The sequence below is a fragment of the Sparus aurata genome, chromosome 12, assembly GCF_900880675.1.
Source record: "Sparus aurata chromosome 12, fSpaAur1.1, whole genome shotgun sequence".
Lineage (NCBI taxonomy): Eukaryota > Metazoa > Chordata > Actinopteri > Spariformes > Sparidae > Sparus > Sparus aurata.
Window position 1 is genome coordinate 17,813,606 of NC_044198.1, and position 21,893 is coordinate 17,835,498.

The 21,893-nt window shown below is 41.3% G+C and overlaps 1 protein-coding gene across 2 annotated transcripts in view; it reads right to left on the reverse strand.

Moving 5' to 3' along the window:
* The window catches only part of astn2 (astrotactin 2), a 319,763-nt gene that overhangs the window by 95,637 nt on the left and 202,233 nt on the right, over nucleotides 1–21,893 (reverse strand). For both annotated transcript variants that reach the window (XM_030435507.1, XM_030435505.1), the window contains 2 exons: nucleotides 9,810–9,976; nucleotides 4,436–4,624 (listed from right to left, as the gene is read on the reverse strand). In XM_030435507.1, coding sequence (XP_030291367.1) covers nucleotides 4,436–4,624; nucleotides 9,810–9,976 — 356 coding nt within the window. The remainder of the gene's footprint in view (nucleotides 1–4,435; nucleotides 4,625–9,809; nucleotides 9,977–21,893) is intronic.

A 21,893-nucleotide genomic window follows, 5' to 3' on the forward strand; every position in this document is an offset into this window, starting at 1 on the left:
GTAGAAGCAGAGGTGGGCGGGGCTGTGGGATGAGACTCGCATCTGCATATCAAAGCTGGCACGGTGGGAGTGTGGAGAAAATGAGGAGGGTGAAAACTGTTACATATCGGCATCAATACATATAGAGAGCGAGGGAGTGCGCGTGCCGAGTGTGAAGTGGAATCTTATGGGAGCGAGTCAATCAGAAGACAAAGCTATTGTTCTTTTGACAAAAGACATGAGAGGATTTGAGAGGCAGAATGAGCACTTTGGTGTGATGACATCCAGTAATACACATGTTTAATTAGAGGCACGGGGAGTCAAGTATAATACTCCTGTGGGCTTGGCTTGTCTGACTAAGTATGAGAAATCGCTCAAGACTTTCAAAATGTTAACTGGAGTAAAGTTGATCAAGCCCATAATAGGAGAACACCTCGTTGGAGCGTACTATCCAAAAATCCTTACAAGGAAACAGTAAACAAAGCCGATTTTTTTGGCCTTCACTTCAATCGCGGTTTCAGGGAGCAAGTTCTTTCTTTCTTTACTTCAACCCTCCAATCGCTGCTCGGCTACATATGGATAAGTCGGTTTGCATTCATTCCTTTTTACGCTTCGTTGCAGGCGCCCTCTGCACCCGGAGACACGTGTTATTTATCCGAAAAGGCACAATATTCAGGAAGTGCACTTTGCCTGTCATCTGTGTGTAATCAGTCAAGTGTGCCACTAACTGCTTGGGAACGTGATAAGTGCGGCTGAGAATGCATCTTGCAATTAGCATGGAAATGTTTTCTAGCTTCCTGGAGCAGGTGCAAATTGAACAGGTGTAATAAAACGATGGTTAAGGTGGGGGAGCGAACGTCTTGCTGGACTGCATTTTGCTGAGAAAATCTCTCAGCAGACAGAGTGTAAGTGCCCCACAGAGAGAGAACGCTGTATGCTGTGGTTACATGGTCATCACACTTCAACCTGGAGTGCAGTAAGAAGAGATAGTGCCTTTGCGATAAAAGGTTTACCGAGTAAGTTCCTTGAGATTACCTTGAGATTGTTGGGTAGAGTGCAACTTTCTTGCTACGAAGGTTATAAGCACTGTTACAGTTTTACGTGAAGTCTAACAGATAAATAAATGCTCTCAGATAGAGCTGTATTCCAGCTAAAGTACATTTGTTGAAATCGTTGTTGTGCACAATCGGAGCATTCTTGTGTACTCCCTTGATTGGTGACCTCGGACAAATCCAACCACTGCACTGTATCTTTTCAGCTATGATGTAAGTGAAGCTGATGCAATGTGCTTCTGGGAAAGCTTGGGTGCTGGAATTCACGTTAACGCCCCTTGGCAACAGGGTTAGGGTTAGTCCAGCATGGTCAGGCCTAAATGGGTCAAACTTGTCCTGGCAAATGTTCCATTGCCATTGACCAATGCCTTGAGGTCTTTGTCACCATCCTCGGGCCAACGCCCTTTTGTGGGGGGGGGGAGAGATTCACTGCCATAAGGTAGTGGCAGTGCTATGAGGGAATATACTTGGTCCAGAACAAGAACATTGCATAGTAATGAATAGGTAAAGGTTATAGTTATTTATCGTCTTTGCTTATCCTTACCACGTTCATGTTTTGGACTGTGTATCATGCAGCAGAAGAAGAAGCAAGTTGGCAAAGGATGGAGATATACTTGCTGTTGAACCACAACACGTTTGCCTGGACAACCAGCTGCGTGGTGAACATACTTCAGTATGTACTACACATGTTCTCGGAGGATTCCAGTAGTTGGATTGTCGTCACGTCGACTACCGACTCCTGACTCTGTCTCATGCCCATACTAGCGCTACGCCGCTCCTACCATTCATGTGCCTATTGCATGTTGCGTCAGCCTAGTGGTAGTTTCTGAGGAAGTGCGCAACCAACGCTCCAAACAGCACAGGGTATGTGAGCTAGTCCTTATGCGTACCTGAACGCTTTGTTAAAAGCAAGTTCATCTTCAGCCAAAGAGTGGACAGATCAGAGAGATTCTCTCTCTGTCTGGATCCAGACTGAGACCTCGCTAGATGCTTCTAGGCTGGACCCCAGTTTGACCACTCAAAATTGAAATGTAATGCACTTCTGAGTTTTTTCCACACTGTTTTTACTGGCTGATATACGCTTCATTTTTTTCATGACAACTTTTTTACACTGAAAACAGCTGGAGCACAAACATGTCTGTGAATAAACACTTCAATAAACTAAACAGATTTGGGATCCTTTTCCCCAAGCGGCCATGCGCTCTATGTACTCTTACCCCTTATAAAGATTTTTAGATCTTTCATTGCTTGTCTAGTGCGTCTCAGGGGCTGCCAAGGTGTTTGACTGGTTTAAACCTGTCGTGTGTATAACCCCGCCGCAGCCCTGCTGGCTTGTGAGCAAATCCCTTTACTGGCCATAGTTTGATGTAACCCAGTGTGTAGAGTCTGGAGGCAAGAGACCCACTGTGCTCTCCACTGCTTCGGGGCGAATGGATCAAGACTGTCTGCTTCCCTTGGTTTTAAAAATCCTCAACCTGTGCCTTTGTTTTATCTGTCAAACTGTGCCATGTCTGGTGCATTAAAGGGTAGTCCCCAAGTGGTTTAGCTTTGGGAACACGGGGGTCTTAGTCCATAAAAAGGCCATGGATGTGTCAGTCATTCCTACAAAAACTCTTACGATGGATTTCAAACTCCCTTTAGCACATAGCTCTTTAGGTGATCGAAGTTGGTAATCCCGCTCTAAATACTACAGCTCTTTATTTAAGTCACAGCCCCGACATGTCTTCCCTAACAATGCAGGTTTCTCATGCACAACCAATGAAAAGACTAGTCAGATATGTGGTTGATAAGTGGTTGAAATCTAATGCATGAAAAAAACACATTTATACCAGTGTTCTTTTCTTATGCAAATAACACCATAATTTACAGTTTGAGAATGATTATCAGCCATCTTTAAACAACAACTTGCAGCAGCCAGATGCCTCCTACGTGGGTAGTTTTGGGCATCCGCATTCCAAAGACATCGTCAAGGACAGACAAAGACACAATTGTAGACTGTTCAATCTCAAATAAATGCGACTGAATGTCATTTGGAGCTACTCCATCTGAAAGATGGAGATTGAGAATAAAATAACATTGAGTCAGAATTGCCTTTTCATAGACATTTCATACACCACGCTGTGGATTTTGAACGTTCAACGCTGACGACTTTGAAAAATATGTGGAATTACAGACTGTTATTTCTGAGAGAGGACCGCACAAAAGCAGCTTTCAAATGGATTCAAAGAGCGATCTTACATCACTGGCATTACATTTTTTGTCGCTCCTTTGATTTGAAAATGCGGTAGAATGCACTGTAGAAAAAGAAGCACACGTGCCAATCGCCTTTGCGGGAGATCTCTATAGTGTTTAATTTAATTACACCCACATTTAAATGAAATCTGAGCGTCCCAAATGATTTTATGTTCATTAATGCAAATAATTTCAGAGAAAAACACAATTTACTTGTTCTCTCACGAATGCCATGAATGTTCTCTCCCGGTGTGCTAAGTATGCTGCAGGAATCAGAATGATACACCACCCTCAGAACCTAGACAGATCATGTGGCTGTGTTTAACCAAGCGGTCCTATTGTGACCTATAGGGCAACAGATGAAAAGCATTTCATGGTTACTAGATAAGTGGTCGATGAATTGTTCATGTGTGTGTTTGTGTGTGTGTGTGTGTGTGTGTGTGTGTGTGTGTGTGTGTGTGTGTGTGTGTGTGTGTGTTTGAGTGAGTAAATAAAAGGCCGGCACAGAGAAAGCCAGATATAGGCTGTTTTTCTGTTTGTACTGTATTTGTGCATAGATAGACCCCCATCATCTCTCTGTGATTACAGGAGCATTTCACCACAAACAGCATGTGACTTATCAGAGTGAGCCAGGTTTTTCGGAGGGCTGACAGTTTAGGGAGAACTGCCATGGGATAAGTCTCAATCCTCACTCAGCCATCAGTCTCTCATCCATTTCTCTCTCCCTCTCTCTCCTTCTCACACACACACATCTGTGCAAACACAGATGCGGCAACAAGACGGCAAAACCCTGACTGCTGGTTCTCAGAGCTGCTCTGCTGAGATCTCAAGCCTGTCTATATCTCATGCAAACCCCCGACTGATAAAAGGCGACCGCTGCTCCCGATGATGCGTCTTCGGAGACGCAGAAAAAAATCTTTAGCGGTTGAGGTGCAGAACCGGTCTCAAAGCGAGGTTGTTAGCGTACTATACACCAGTAGATGGACATAGTGAAATAAAGCTTCTCGAAAAAGAGAGAAAAGAACAGAAAGAAAAAAGGATTTGCAACAGAAGATTCTAAATATAAAGATTAAAGAAAAGGTATAAGAAAATATGCTTTTCATTCTTGATTCAAATCATTTCTGAATTCATGCAAGTGTAAGTGCAAACGTGTGTGATTGTGCACTATTTACCGGAAGGTCATTTGGAATATCTGTCCCAAGTTGACTTGCTGGGTTTTGTTGTTGTATCCATGCAGCATCTCACCAAACAGGGTGTCATTGAAGTGGACATCATGCCTTGGGCATTTTGGCCCCTCACAGTTGTCTGACTGCAGGAGGCAGGAGCGGCCATCTCCTGCCAGTTTGTACTCCTGCACACACCTGGCGAGGAGAAAAGAGCTGTCAATATAATGTATAATATATATCGTCTGTGAGGCTTTTTCCCTGCCGGGGTGGATAAAATACTTGCTGTAGTTGCAGGCACAAACATTAGGAGAGGGAAAAATCTAGATGACTGACACTGTGAAGAGACATACAAACACAAACAAAATGGGCTTTCACTACATTAATAGACACATATCTTAGCCCTCATCTATGCCATTTCTTCCATTTGTCTGCCACTGTTCACTGTTTGTCAACAATCTTTTTGTCACTCCTTGAGATGAAACAATGAGGAGCTAAAATAGACCTTTGATTATAAAAGCAACAACAAAATATTTTTTTTATTCATTGACGAGACGAGGCGGGACTAAATTGTTCATGGTGGGCGATCAGACATTCCAAAAAATTAATGACTTTTTCCAACAATTGCATCTTGTCTGTCTGTCAAGCCGTGAACAATGCAGCCCTGTCATTGATTGACGTGTGCAGACAGATTCCCAGAATCCCAGGTGAGGCTGTCCCAAACTGACAGCGAGTAAGTGACAACAACATGATGGCTGTTGGGCGGCAGACAGGACTAGATCTGTGGACACATTTAGGCAAAAAAGGAAAACAAATTGCAGTCAGAGACCACCTGTGGCTGCAGGTTAAGTGGGACGAATACAAACAAGCTGAAGAGACACTTGAAGTCGTTCCACGCTGCTACTCATGCCAGTACGGAGTGAACTCTACAGTAGGTCCCAATGCCAACTAACGTTAAGCTTAAATACACTGTGTATTTTCTGATGTTAAAGGTGCAATATGTTGTGTGTTTTATGAATAAATTTCAATCAGAAGAGAACTGACTGTCATCACATTTCAGTTTTACTTTGTTTATATTTACAGGACCCTTCTGAGAAGCCACCTCTGTAGCCTCAGCAAACATTATGGGGACCAATTGAGGACCGCTTGATTATTTAGATACAGAAATATTTCTGAGTTTGTGTTATTGCCTTGTTAAAGTTTCCTTTCTCAGTTGGGGTTTCTTTTCCAAAGTTACATGGTGCGCATTTAAGTCAGTGTAACTGGGAAGCTGTCTGTATCAACTTGTGGTAAATTTGAGAGCAAACCACGCTGGCTCAGCCTGACTTTTCGCTAAAAATCTTTCAGTTTGCCGTCCTGAAATAATACACGAGTGAGCCCGGCGTTGAGGTTAAAGTTGGCTGTGTAAACGCACCAGCTAACATCAGTTGGCTAGCTTCAATGCCTGTGAGTGAAACATGCAAGGCTTTACACTCAACATTAGAACTCGCCCGGGATAATTTAACAGTCCGGTTGGCCAAATTAAGTGTTATATCTTATAAAGGCGTCTCTAATTGTGCATCATGCGTTGCCGCTGTAAGATTTATTTATATATTTGACCAAGCAGCTTTTAATTATGCTCAATCCATTTCCACCTACTTGTCAAAATGGCAGCACTGAGAATTCATTTGGGAGAGATATTTACATGTCATTTCTTAGCTCTGAGGCCAGGTAGGCATATTAAATGCAGAGGCTCATTAACCTAATTGAATGAATTTAAAGAAAATAAACCTTTTGATTATCACTTGACTAAAACATTTTTAGTCAATTAAAACTAGACTAAAAGTTTGAAGGATAAAAAAAAAAGTTAAAAATGTGATCAAATCGCATTTCGTCTAAAGACTAAACCTAAAACAACAGCAGTCAGAATTTATACGAGCTTTGTAAAAGTAACAACTCAAGGTTTGTAGTTTGAAATTCAAATCTTTTTTATACAATCTCGCTCTTACTTTTGCAGCTTTGGCCAAAGTGCATTAGAGAGGCAGTTCACTTGTCATTGTCGAGATTGTGGCCACAAGCGCTCTGCTGGAAACAGATACCGGTGGTGCGGAATTCAGCAGACCGTTCAGTCTGTCACAATTATCCTATCTCCTTTATCTATCTGAACAATCCTCCCTGACTGAGAGGGTTGATATCTGCTGCAGTTGGCTGGCATTGAGGTTCGGGCTCATGCGGCTGATCAGGTCTCAGCGCCTCAGTGGGAAGGAGGACACTGGCATTGTTGGCAGTGCTGTTCTGAAAATTGAGCAGACCTGGTGGGGCAGTGTGGCATGAAGGCGAAATCATTTCCTTTCTACACAAGGACTGTTTACTGCACCGCAGAACAAGGCCAGCCATGACAGTTTACAGTATGCTGTATTATGTGCATGTCATCTGTTTATTTTTGCGGCGTCCAGTTTTTTACTGATATTTGCAGCCCCGGACAGGAGTAATCAATCAAAAGAAGAATCGGTTATCATCAGTATGCACAAGTCGCACCATAAGTATATTTATAGTCGGTAAGCAATCTCAGATGAATTAACCAACTTACAGCGTGGTATGCTTAAATTTACTAGATCAGCATCTGCTCACCAGATCAGTATCCAACTCTGCCAAGCTCTCAGACTTTTTTTTTTTTTACACTACAGCCTTGAAGTAGAAATACCCACTGTCACGACGACTGCCTCAGTTGTTATTGTGTATTTTATTTTATTCTATGTCCCTCGCTGTCTCTGTCTCCAGACACTCGCTTCCCCTGAGCATTTATTAGAAACACTCCAGATTCGCCAGCCTCCATCCATTCGCCAGATGCCCCTGAGACCATAGGCGGCATAAATTTTAGACAGAGTGTCCGAGTCTGAAAAGTGAAGCCAGGGCAGCAGTGCCTTAAAGCTGCCTACTATTCAAACGGCGAGCTCGGGGGGGCGACTCCACTGGATGCAAAAAGAAAAGTGATTGTATGTAAGCGCATGAGAAAATGAGCCAACTTCACACTTCAAACAGTGACATCCCCGATAACCTCTGAATCTCAGTTTCTCCGGTTTGGACTTGCTACCCATTGCGAGTGAGCCTGCGTATGATCATTTTCACATTCAAATCACTGAACTGTTGCAACCCTCCTCCCTGCTGCGTCGCTCACACCTGCCTGACACCCGCGAAGGCGACAGATGTTAGAAGAAAAAAGAATGTGTGTTGGCGGTGGTTAGGAGCAAGCAGGCGGTGCAGATGGCACGTATGAAGACGACGCCTGCTCCTTGATTTCTGCTGTGAAACACTGCTGACAGACATGACACAACAAGCCTGAAACACTTGATCCATCCTTCATGGTGAATCGGGGGGTAAAAAATAGTGTCGGTTTAGCGATGATTGTGAACCACTCATTTGGTCCCTTAGAGGAAAAAACAAAAGAAAGCTGATGCAACCATTTTCAAATGAACTTCCTGGAGATTATTATGCCACGCGACGCAATGTGGTTCTAGGAAGAGTGCTCAAAAACCTTCCACAGTGCACCAGCTCAAGCGAACATGTGTGGGCAGCCATAGAGTGAATGTGTAGCATAATGTGCTGCAAGGAAAGTCAGCATGGTCCAGATTCCATGTTTAATCCCTGATGTGATGGTTTTGGGGTTTAGATCAGTTGCTTCCTGTTTGATTTTTGAAGATAATATCCTCGTTTTACTTTCCACTTCCTTCTTGTCTTTGTCTTTTTTTCTCACCCTTCTGCCTTCAATTTATCAGTCCCTGTGTATTTAAGCCTGTGTTTTTCCCTCAATTTTTGTTGGTTCGTCTATGTCTCCTGTATCTCTGATACAGTGTTTACTTCTTTGGTTTGATCTTAGTTTGTTCTTACCTCTTAGTTCTTGGACTCTCTTTAACCTGGTTTTGTTCCCGTCCCTTTTGTTGCCAGTTTTTGGACCCCTGCTCTTTGGTTGCCTGCATTTTGATATTTTGGATTAAAACTGTGTCAACAAAGCTCGGCTTTAGCTTTTTCAAGTACCTGCCGGTGTCTTGTGTTTGGGTCCCTGACTAAGCGTTAAATTACCTTTATTAAAAAGTTCAAGCTTCTATGCAGACAAATGGGATACCCCGGGTTATTATAGATTTGTACTTTTCAGTACTTTTCATTTTCATTTCATGAATATTTGTTTTGAAATCTATTTTGCTTAGTTTCCTTTGCGGGCTTATTTGTTTAACTTCATTTTTACATTTATTTTAAATATTTAGTCAGTTCTTTTCTTTTCTTTTTCTATTGATTGATTTGTTTTAGTGATTTTGTATTGAGGGGGAGGATCTTATATAAGCCCTTTGGGTTTCTTTTCCTCTCCTGCACAATTGTTTGTCTTTGTATTATTAAACAGAATTCTTGTTTTATCATTGTGCATATAAATAAATAAATAAATAAATAAATAAAATAATAGTAATTGCACTATTTAAACTATACACAGGTATATATGAGAGAATTTATACCAGCGTACCATCAGAGTTGGGCTGAAAATACAGCAAAATTGTGGCTGGAGGAGTAGATGATATTGTTAAACATCTCTGGATAGGATACATTCATATTAAACAATCGTTTTTGGTAACACTTTGTTTTAGGGAACACACATCAACCATTATGGTGTCACTTATCAGCATGCTTATTAGTACTATGGTCTTTCTACTAGTCATATTAAAGCACTTATTAATGCCTTTATTCTACCTGACCACATTCTACAACTACTAGGTCTCTAAAATGAGAGTTTTCTCTCAATAATCTCCTTACTACTGCTTATTGATAGCACGTAAATTAATTAAAATCTTAATGCGCTTTGCTCATGGGCCTTCCAAGGTGGTAGTCGCACAGGAATAGTCATTCTCCCTTAATATCACTACATTAATATGGTCTATTCTTAAATAACCGTGTCCAAGTAAGTCTTTTTCTAACTCAGAATATGTTCCCTCATTCTAAAGTGAGGTCCTTCTCATGACTAATTCAGAAGTAGAACCTGTGTGGGTTAATAAGTGTCAAACTACGGGTGAATTAGTTATGAGCAAGACCTCAATTTAGAATTGAGAATAGTAAGTGCTTCATAATGACCAATCTAGAGCCAGTATGCTACTAATATGCCTGCTAATAAGCAACAAGTTAATGGTAACTATGGGAGAGGTTACAATGCTTTTTAATATGTAATCTCGCACAGATGTCTTCTCATCCAGACGTGATTCGGTGATGGCGAAGCTGCGCCGGTTATTTCCCATGTACGTATCTCATTTTGCCCTAGGAAGAAAACTCTTATTTGAATATCACTCATGGAGCTTATTTCGCGAGGAAGCATTATTTCCTGCCCGCAGACACCCTTCAAATCTTTTAACAGAGTTATTCTCACCCGCAAAACATGAGCACGTTGCTGGAACTGGGGTCATCTTCGAGGGGCACGAGCTGCTGGAGACACAGCTGTTCGCAGCCTCCATTGAAGCCATCCGTGCAGTCAATGCCCCTGGAGTAGTCATAGCAACCTGAGCCATCCTTCATTGGCCTCAGCCCCTCAGGACACTGCAAGAAAGGAGAGAGAGGGAGAGAGAGAGAGGGGAGGTGGTGGGAGAGAGATGAAGCGAGAGGGTGAGGAAGAAGGCATAAATTAGGGAGAGGGAAGAAGAGAAGTCAGGCGCAGAGGTCAGCATGTGCATTTTAATCAGGATCAGTCATTTCCGAGGAGGCAAAGATAGTAATATGGCAAAGATGAGAGTGGAAAAGTGGGCAGTGGGATTTTGAGAAAGACGGAGAGGGAGACTCAAAGAAGGAAGAGTAAAAGATGTAAATGATCTTGTCTGATAGGGTTCAGAAAACATGGAGGTCTTCAAGAAAATCAAAAGGGAGCAGGAGTATCAATTTCACTCTCGGAGCCTTGAAATGACATTTGAGAGCACTCAAACTTGAAGAAGAGAGTGGTAAAGGTTGGATTGATTAAAAGTTATGCCTGTGACCCGGCAGTAACTCACTGATATCACAAGCTTTTAATAAAGGGGAAACATTTAGACTTTCAGTAACGGTCTGTCATCAGCTCAGAACGTCCGTATACCAACAAATCATTCACCTGAGCACACACACACATCCTGCACAGACGTCTGAGTGGGAACACTGGGTCCAATGACTTCAGATTAGCTAATTTACAGTACAGCGTTTAATTTATGAAGTGTATATTTTTTTAATGAATTATATTTCCTCGAGCATAAGGAATGCTAATTAGGCAGAAATGGAACAACAGCAGACAGATTTTATAACAAAGCTGGACTCAATTAAAAAAATAGTTTTACTTTAATAACTTAATAGCCTACTGTTCATGATTTGGGATGCATTATCCAGCTACGATGTAAACATAAGACCGTTAAATAAACAGAGGAGGTTACACTTGATGATCTGCTGGCTCAGCTTAACAAGACGAAATGCTGATGGGAAACTTTATTGACTTTTTTTTCAAGTTCTAATCATTTATAAGTACTCTTTTTTTCCTTTTTTTTAAAGTAATTATTAATAACATTAAACCACTAATTGTGGTGTTCCATCTCCCATCTACCATCGAATTAACGTCACAGCCCCGCTGTTGTTCGAATCACCTGCGGTTGCAAGTTTGTGGCGCTACCTCACATTGCTAATGCTAGCTGGCTAACTTTAATGTCGTTTGCTAATGTTAATGTTACTAACAATAGTGAATGTTAAACCTCATGTTGTCATGATTCCTGATTTTGTGTTGTGTTTTATGTTTGGATTTTCATGCCCCATGTGCCTTTAAGTTCTCCCTGTACATTTTCCTGTGGTCTTCCCTCTGTCTCCCTCTGTCTGTCAGTCTTGTTCCCTCCTGGTTTTCTCCTCTGTGCTCCTCCCCCTCGTTACCTCACCTGGCCTCCTCCCTCCTCTCTCTCCTCACCTGTTCCTCGTCTGTTCTTCAGTGTCTGTGTATTCAGTCTCTGTGTTCCCTTCACTCCTTGTCCGGTCATTGTATTCTATATGTATCTGTCTGCCTCCGTTCATGCTCACACTCATGTTCCTGTCCCTGTCATGTCCTTCCAGTCTCCCCATGGTATGTGTCTTTGGACTTTGAGTTTTGCATTTTTGATTTGAACTTTGCTTTTTGTTTGGTTGCTACTTTGTCTTGCTGTTTCTTTGTTACTTTGTCCTTTTAGTCTTGCTCCCTTTTGTTCTTGCATCGTTCAGCTTTGAAATTAAAGCTCGCCTTTTGTTTCCCCATACCCTTGCCTCCTGTGAGTAACTGCGTTTGGGTCCACCTCCCCTTTCCACAGTCTTCCCCTTTAAACCCCAACCTGACACAAGTTTCCTCTTTTTTTGGCAAGTGACCAAAGAATAAGTGTGATAATACCTTTAAGGTGTCCATTACCCAGATCTAATGGAGCCGGGCATTATACATTATATATGTTGCCATGTGTTAAATACTTTATTGCTGTGTTGTTTCATTGTTTTATATAGTATCATGTTTACACCTCTTGACAATGTTCTACTTTTTTATTTCATCACATCAAGTACTGACAAAGAATGATTTTATTCTGAAAAGAAAGTGAGTATTACAGGCCAACTGAAACATGAACATGAATAAGTAGTAATAAATTAATACTGTAGATAAACCACATGTGTTTGTAGAACAGACATTATATCTACCGTACTAATGGTGTGTGTTAATGCAGATCAAACTAGAGGCCCGAGTGTCAAAGAGTGATATCAAGATGATGTGTAGATGCTGTCTTAGATAAAATAAAGTGGGAAAGAGAACTGTGTGTGCCACATACTTATCTGAGTCCACGAGGTTGTGTGATTGTCATGTTAAATATTGTATCCCACTGAGTGAGACATTAGATGGTGGAAAACAGCAGCTATTTACCAATCACTTGAATGGTAGAGATGGGTGCACATACAGTAATTGATTCAATGAACAGTTGATTGTCATTATGGAAAAAAATAATCATCTTTGAATATTTAATGGGTTTTGTCTGCTGGGGCTGAAATCCAACAATTAATTAACACACTCAGGCGTCAGCCACATGCTGAAAATGTGTCGCTTTTAACAACCGACACATCACTTTTTCTGCGAGCTGTAATTTCTTCTTTGTGGGTATTGATGTAACGGTTCTGTTGGTTTTAAAATGAGGGCTGTAAGAGAGATTATTTCACAGTTTGCGGAGCAGTGTTCACCACTTCCACTGACAGCTCCTCTTACTCATCTGCCATTCCTTACAGTATGTACGGCGTGGGTGTGTGAGGTATGATAATGTGTGGTACAAAAAGGTTGTATGTAGGTGCTGATGTATTTATGATACTTGCAAAAATAGAACGGGGTCCACTGCTGCTTAAAGTTCAGACGGTTAAATTTTATTATTTTCCTTGTGAGAATATCTTGAAACACACAAAACAGAGGGGTGATGTGAATGTTAGAATAAAGTGTTTCCCCTGCTGACAGTGGTCAAACACATTCAGACATATTGAGTTATTCGGTGTAAGCCTTTGTCTTGCTATTTATGATAACATGACTGACTTACATACAGGCAAGACTTCCCATTTTCAGCCCTATTCACTGGATAGGGGTAAGGTTATGTTCTTGCAGGTTCAGTAACATAACTGCAAGTGAACTTCTCTGCCTCCTGGACATGGAGGCGTTGAGCATCTCCCCTTTTATCTCCCACAGCCATTTATCACTTTAACGTATAGTTGGTGCACACACACCCTAAAGCAAAACAGTTAATCTGCTGCTGGCTTTGTATTTGCAGATTGTCAATATCTGCAGTCCATCTCAACACATCCCCCCCAGCATTTTACTTTGTGACGGGGTCAGTGATTAATAGTAAACACATCATATCTCACATGTCGTGTATACCATCAAAATAAAGGCTCAGGAGTGGGACCTTCACTCGCACTAATGACAATGTTATTTTTACACAGACTGTGCCGGAAGGTAAAAAAAACATAGAAAAAAATACAAATATGGGTGAAAATTGTTTTTCTCGGCCTTCGGCACTGTTTTGACTGGACAGTGCTGAAACCCTCCCTCTAAAAAAAGTATTACCCGACTAACTGAACCTGAATGTCAGAACATTGTGTTCTGCAAGGTCCCTGAGATCAGCAATAAACAAACTGAGATCCTCGGGAACAAACCTTCGGGCACAAAACCAATTAAGGGCCTCGTTTGGTGGTTTTCAATAAAAGGTTATGTAATGCAGGATGGGGAAATTAAGGAGGGAAATCTAGTCAGGGATAAAAACGAGCCAAACTGAGATACAAAGGGAGGATTGAGACGGAGCTCAACAATGTTCAGAAGAGTGTGAGGCTGTTAACAGAAGCCGGGGAAAGAGAAATAGGGATGGTAGACCTAGATTTTAGTTCAGTCAATAAATTTAAAGTTACAGCAGCAAAGGAAACAAAAACAAAAACACTGCTTTACAGTCTCTTAAATCAACACGTTCTCACTCCCAATTTGTCAAATTTAGCAGCTTGGTCAGTGGCCTTTAGCTTCAAGCTGCGAGGGGCTTCACACCTACCCTGCTCCATGGTCATGTTTGGACTAATATGTTACAAGCAACATCTGGTTGGATTTTCAAAATTAAAAGGTCCTACGGTCAAGCTAGCAACAATACCTAATATACAACACCCGATTCGACTTTCAAAATAACAGTTTGCATAGTTACACATGTAACTTTTGGAATGGTATAAATGTTGTCAAGTTAAGGCAAAAATTGACTACTTGGTAAGAAGTAGGCAAAAGTTAACTATATCTGTGAATGACCCACCCATCCACACACTGACTCAGACTTTCTCACTCTTTATGCTACTGCACTAAAGGGGCGCTTCAAGAAGTGACGTAACACGAGGGTTACCTTCAGTGTCAATCTTAGAAACACAGGGCTACTGACCAGGCTGCGGTATCTGACGCCCCGGCAGTGAGAACGGGCTGTTTAAATACTGTGAAGCAGCTTTTCGGCGACCTAAATTATACTTCACTTTCAGTGAAATTTCTTTGAGGATGGGTGCTCAAAACTTGTGTCGAGCATGTTCTCTTATGCCTTCTCCATTCATTTCAGAACGTCTCATCAGCAATAAAATCTGGGAAACTGGAAAGCACGCCACTGTGTCTGAAAACATCTAAAAGTCTCAGATGCTCTCATGCAGCCAAGAAAACAAGCTGGAGAGAGAAGAAGAAGAGGTGGAGGAGCTCAGGGTGCAATCTTAAGCCCTAAAACATGATGTGTGTCGACTTTTGGTAGAACCCTCATGCTCATCTCCGACTTCATTTTTCACCTCAGGGATGTTTTCCCCCTCTATGTTTATACACTAACAAATGCCAAAGCAATTAAGAAAATATTTGTATGCCGATTTGGATGTTGTCAAAGGAGGGGTGAAAGGTCATGGGCCTATTTGATGCACAGCTGATTAGCTGATAAATCGATTACTGCCATCTATTTGATTTTACTGGCAAACATGTCAAACATTTGCTGGTTTGATTTTCTTAAATGTGAGGATTTGCAACTGCTCTTTGCGATTTGTGGTTGTAAAGAGTCTTTGGGTTTGGGACTGTTGGTTCAACAAAAGTAGCTATTTGAAGACTTCACTTTGGCCTCTGATTAATTGAGATTTTTAAAGACAAAACAAGTAATCAACCAATCAAAACACATTAATCAATACTAAAGATGATTGTTCATTGCTGCCTCAGTTTGATGTTACCATGAGTTTCACTAAGAACAGCATGATTTGAAATCCCACACCAGTACTGACTCAACTGAGTAATCAACTTGTTCCTTTCCTCTAATTATGAGATTTCTTTCTCATAATTGGCCTCCTCCTAATGGCCGGATCACGATGCCATATTAAGATCACTATCTCATGAGATTGAACGCATGAAGTTTTCACACAAAGGATCCAAATGAATCCAGAAAATGAGTTTACGTCGGCTTTCTCCAGGATGTAGACGTTTTTTTTTTCAAATCTTACAAAACAAATTGAGCGATGGGCCTTTTTTTGATCTCTCTTTTGGAGAAACTGCTGCCAAACACTGCAAAAAAAGGATAGATGTGCAATCAGCGCCGTGCATTGTTCACACATGCGGTCCGTACAGAGTCCCATATGTTCGACATTCAATGGGAAGCTGTCTTGTATCAGATCCATTTACTGTATCTCATGAATGTAATGCTTACTTCCCCACCAGAATGAGATTGGGGCCATTCATCACACTGCGGCGGAGCTGTGGGAATAGGTGTCCGTAATTCAGAATTGTCATGCAGCAGTCCACGCTTGAATTAAAAGGACTTAAGGTTAGCCATTAGCGCTGCCCACCAGCTACTTGCTCTTTCTGCTCGGACAACTCTCCGAAGACACGAGAGAGCTGGGGAAGGGGGGTTGAATTTGCATTTCAGATAAACGCTCTCAGTCAGTCCGTCTGCTGTGATTCAGCGAGTGCGCTCCATAAAGCCCAACGCTTGTTGGAGAAACACAAGGCAACTTTATTGACTGCAGCCTTGCCACTATAATTACCAGCTCGGCAGCCGATCACTAATTACAAATACCTTCAGAAACATTAGACAAATGAGTTATAACATATCACTGAATACATTAAATATTTAAAAGAAGTGAGAAAACGAGCACATTAGAGAGGAGCGTGGATGCGTCTGTGCCTACAGACTAGCAAGTCCATTCAAATACAATTAATAACCCAAACTATTACATTAAATATGACAGATCGGCTGTTTACATGGTATCTTTTTGTCTCTTTCGCACCTTCGTGTCTGCTGTATCCCCGAGTTTAGGCATATAACAGCGATGTAAAACTCAGAGGGGTTGACTGTGTATTCTCAGGGGCCAATTACAAACGAGAATTTTAATGACACCATTAAGTGCCAGAGAGAGATTGTATTTCACTCCTCTATATACTTGGAGCAATTAAAAATACAAGGTAAGCGGGTTTAAAGAAACAAAGATGAATGAAAAAAAAACAAAAACAAAACCTAAGTATCTATTATAACTGCGCATACATCTCCCTAAACATTACACATGTATACTGCCCCCTGCGAATTAAAGCTCACCCGCTCTGAATGACTGCTATTCATTTTCCTAATTGGCCATTAGTGTCCCTGCTTTAATCAGGAACCGAGCATAATCTGTTGAGAACTCTGTCTCCTAATGATCTTGTCAAAATTAGGATGCCAGATGTTCGCACATCACACATTTCAGGGCAAAAAAAAAAAAAAAAATGGTGAGAAAAGTGTCAACAGTCAGTGATCAAGGATTTATACATGGTCCCAGAGAGACCTTTGGAAATTAACATCAGCAAAGAGTAGAGAGAAGCTTTTCAGTGGGAAAAAGAAAAACACAAGATAGATGTGTGCCGAGTCTCATAACACATACAGCAAAAAAAAATAATAATAATAATTTGAAACTGCACAGCTCTTAATCACCCTGACAGGTGCGGGGAGAAAAAAAAAAATCAAATACTCTAAAAGCATATTTGACAGCCTAATCTGGTTTGGAGGTGGCAAAGATGCATGCCCTGCAGCTCCACTGTTGCTCCGATGAGTTGAATTAGGCACAACGGTTTTATTGCTGCAAGAGCGAAAAAAAAAACAAACATGCGAGGGTGCGAAACAGTCCCCGGTGAGAAATACAGAGTCTCCACCCAGCTGTTATATTCATGCGATATTCATACTTCATCTTCACAGTCTTCTCTTCGCTGTGGAGGGAAACGGTGTCGCCCAAACCGCGAAAAATAGACGCTGCTATTCAAGATTGAGTCAGTTTTGTCACTTTTGATGATGATCCTCTTATGTTTTTGTGCAGATGGTTCATGCAAACATACAGAATGGCGCATATGGATGAATAAAAAAACTAAAACAAAACATAGCGCCTTGTTCCGTGTCACAACGGCTCCGGTTTCTAACAGGATGATTTCATCTGGAGTATTCACCTTCCTCATCTCGACACAGTGAGAATCAAATCTGCATTTATGTGCTCAGCAAATCCATTCGAGTCCATTTAATGCTGCAGTAACAGCCATGTTGTCTCCATTTCTCCACCTTTCCTATATTGGTGACAATACAATAGATGGCTGTAAGTGTGAAGCATGGCTCTGCCCAGAGACTCCACAAGACTCTGCTGCCAGAGGCATTTAAGAGCTGCTGTTATTCTCCTTTACTTTGATGATGAAGGCCATGAGCGCCGTTTATTTATGTCAGGAAAGAAAACACAGCACATAACGCTTTTACTGGACAAATGCTTAGTTTTTAGTAGTGTTGTCTGTCACGCCGGAGCAGAGAAGGTGAACCCACTCAGAAGGCGGGCAGGTTGAAAAGAAATTAAAAAGGCGAGCTTCAAAAACAAAGCGTTTTTTTTTCGTTCGGACCAGGATCTAAAGTTACAAAATGCAACAAGCAAAAAAGGCAGGTGGCGTAAAAAACACAAGGAGGCCGGCAGGGGCAAATTTGGAGAACTAAAGACGCGCAAAACAACAAAAACTAAATCAAGTACAAACCAAAGAAGCACTTGGTAAACAGGCGGGAACACGAGGAACACAAGGAGCACAGGACTGACGTCTGGAAACAGAACACACAAACTGAGAGAGGGAAGACACAGGGAGTGATGACTGAATGAACACAGGTGAGGAGGGAACATGGCGGGAAAACAGACAAATAGAGGCGGACCAAATACACAGGAGGATAATCAGGGACAGGTGAAACTAATCGGGACAGTCACAAGGGAGGGAAAACAACATGACACATGAGGATGAACCTTACAAAATAAAACAGGTAACAATAAATTAACCAAAAACCCAAACCATGACTTTAACATATTGAGTAAAAGTTGTTAGTTTGATTGGATTATTTTAATCAATAAAATCTAAACAGTCTATAGATTTTCCATATATATATAAATATATATAGAGAGAGGGAGGGATAAATAATAATAAATGCACCAGCAGTCAGATTTCACTGAAGGTTATTACAAAAAATAGCAGCAATATGCGACAGTTTACTGTAACAGGTGAGCAATAAATATTTTCTGCTCCTCTTCATATCTCAGTCTTGCCACAAAGAAGAAAAACAGATACTATCTATCCACCTATGTTTATTAAATTACAAGAAGGGAGAGGAAATTGAAAAGCTAATCTTTCGCCAGGTATCTAACCTGTTAGTTGGAAATGATTTAATAATCTTTCCTAATCCATTCTGCGTTTGCTCAGGCTGGGTTTGGACCCGTGCCATGTCGAATTAACTAAATTCAAATTCAGAAACTTATCTTGTCAAATAACATTTAATATACTGAACCCGGTAGGACTGCAAGTGTTCTGTTTTACTGGTAGACTCTGATGCATTAATGCACAGCGTTTATGGTACGAAAACTGAAGCGCTGCTGCAGATGTCTGCTTAATGCTTCAGTGACTGTGCATATTAGACTAGATAAAGTGAATGTATAAAAATGATGTGTCTTGGTTTTTACTATTATGCCGCACACACTTGCTAATATTTCCCCCTAAAGGCCCTACTGAACTGTATTCCAATGTGCACAGCTCTTAACTTCCACCCCTGGCTCCAGCAGTGTTATTTGGATCTCTGCGGTACACTAAATGACACACTTGATCCGGCATTTAACCAACAGTGGCGCACTGTAAGGATGAAAGAATTATTAGAGTTTGCTTTAAACCATGCAGCATTGAAATTCAATGGTAATGAGGTAAACTGAGCTGTGCTGTGCAGCAGAGCAGAGGGAGTCATAACGCTTGGTTCACAGGAACACACGACTGTGGGGACATACAGTGGATTGTGGGTAGAGGGATTAGGGCGATGCTGGTTCGCACAGAACTTTTGTTTGGGTGGAGTTTTCCAATTTTTTCCCTCCCTGCTGACTCTTTATGCAAACCAGAGGCAACCGAGCAGAAATCTGGCTCCACACTGACAACTCATCTTTTAATTCCTGACTTTTGGAGTGTGTCACACATTTTAATAAACTCTCAAATTCTGAGAGAGTATGTAAGCGGCCCTTAAAATGAGATTGGTGACAACAGTATCCGTCTTCGCTAAACGGTTATAAATTCCCGGAGTTTGACGGGCCAAGTTTAAACTTTCGGATTGGTGGGCGACAATAAAACATACATCTCCGCCAACGCTGCGTTCAAGCGACTTTACCAGAGACGTCCCAAAAGGAACATCAACTGATGAACGATATTCCAGTAATATCCCACCATCTGCTCTGCCTCTGAGTACTTTCATTAGGAAGACAGATACTGAGGCAGGATACAACAACATGCCATAAAGACAAACATTACACCATTTCCTAACAGCATAGAAACAACAAGAGTGCCGCAGTTGTCAAACTTAAGCTTTAAAAAAGAGGGAGCTACCAGAAAAATCCATGTTTACAGAGTTTTGAACTTCACCAAGCAGCCCCGGGAGAATTTACCGAGTGCATCAGTAATACCCCTTTCTCGCACAAACACAGTGGATGACACGGCACATTGACCACAGGTTCAACGAGAAATTTGACCATTCATTCTGCACCGCTGGGTGAATGCTAGAGTGTTGCTGCTCAGACAGCCCACATCTGCCCGATGCACTTCTCCACACTTCTCTACTGTCGTGTTGCAGCATAGTTAAAAGTGGCCTCTGGATTTCTGTTCTGAGAATTTACCTTTAATGCAGCAGACAGGGACCTTGTGTGATTCAGAGTTTTTTTTTGTTTTTTTATCTTTTTCCACTGTATGAAGAAGAGAGATTCATGAAAGAAAGATATACTGTAAAAACTATGGTGGATTACTGGTATTTTTTCTTCTTCTTGAGCTTGAGATACAAAAATGGAAAGTAAAGGAGCCTCCGGATAAGATACATATCATGTTCCCAGCATTTTGATCTACAGTGTCTGTAGTATCTCTACTGCAACAGTACGGAATTGTATTGTGCTTTATGTAAGAGTACAGCCCGACTCTGTCCTCTATCCATGTATAGGTTGGCAATAAAAATATGTCAGCGCATAGAACTCTTTTTTCTTTTTTGTATTAAAATGCTACTAACAAATGGAAGAGTAACAAAAAAATTTAATCATTTACTCCAGTTTGAGATATTAAAACATCATTTTCTTCTCAGTGAGACTTCCTGATGAAAGTCACACGATACCTGAATCTGCAATAGCTTTTTGTTTATGCGTTATATGCAGCGATGGGAATAACGGCGATAAAATAAATGGCGTTACAAACGGCGATACTTTTTTCAGTTTTTTCAGTAATTACTATTGCCATCGTTACAAAGCCGTTACCAACTATTAAATGTGGCGCATTATAAACTGAAGCTGCTCATTGAAGCTGTTGTCGTCCGGAGCTGCAAAGCTGTTTTTTTTTCTCTTCAGTGAGGGAGGAGGGAGGGGTGAGACAACCGCATAAGTGATGATGATTGGCTAAGGTAGAGTAAGAGTTTGTAAGCCAATCACAGGCAGAGTTCAGTTTACACACAAATCACACGCGCACTCAGCAGCCTCACACACACACACACTAGCAGAGGTAAGCTGCAGCAATGGCAAGTCCAGAGGGAAAGTTAACGTTTTCAAAGTGGAAGTACAGACACTGCTTTAATCTCCTTGAGGTAAAAGGCAAGAACTTACATGTGAAGTGTACATTATGTCCCAGAGCGAAGTGTTTGTCCACGTCCGTTGTAAGCAACTCTGATCTAATGAAGCATCTCTCAGCGGCACACGCTTCTACAACACTAGTGGCCAAAAACACCGTTGCTGACACTGTTGATGATGACAGCAGGCCAGGTGTGGCTAACGTGAGCTCCGCTAACAAAGAAGGACACAGAGCCGTCCAAGCAGCTAAAGCTGGATTTTTCTGTTCCAGCTTCACAAAAACGTGTGACACAGACTGAACTGAATGCAATGATATGCAGGTATGTTGTTGAGAACATGCTCCCGTTATCATCATCCTTCCGAACACTCATTGACAAAATACCGGGGAGAGCAGGTGCTGGTCCGCCATGCAGAGAGACATTTTCTAAATACATAGATGCCGAGTACGCTAAAATGAATGCCGAGCTCAAAAGGGGGAGAAAAAAAAAGTAACGCAATAGTTACTTTCCCTGGTAACTAGTTACTTTTATAGTGGAGTAATTCAGTTGCTAACTCAGTTACTTTCTGGGAGAAGTAACTAGTAACTATAACTAATTACTTTTTAAAAGTAACATGCCCAACACTGGTTATATGGTCTAATGTCCATAACAGTAAGCATTTAAAAAGTATTTATAAAAAAAAGTAGTTTCAACATTATGTAGAAATTGTCATTTTGTGTGATTTGGCGCCCCCCTTCAGTTTCTGACTACAACAAAACTGCTGTAAATTCTAATCCTGGGTCTGTAACAATTTGTCCCACGTACAGTGGGTGCTAACTAAAAACAAATGTCAGTGTGTCGTAACAGTGTTATGTCTTGAAATTTGCTGTGCT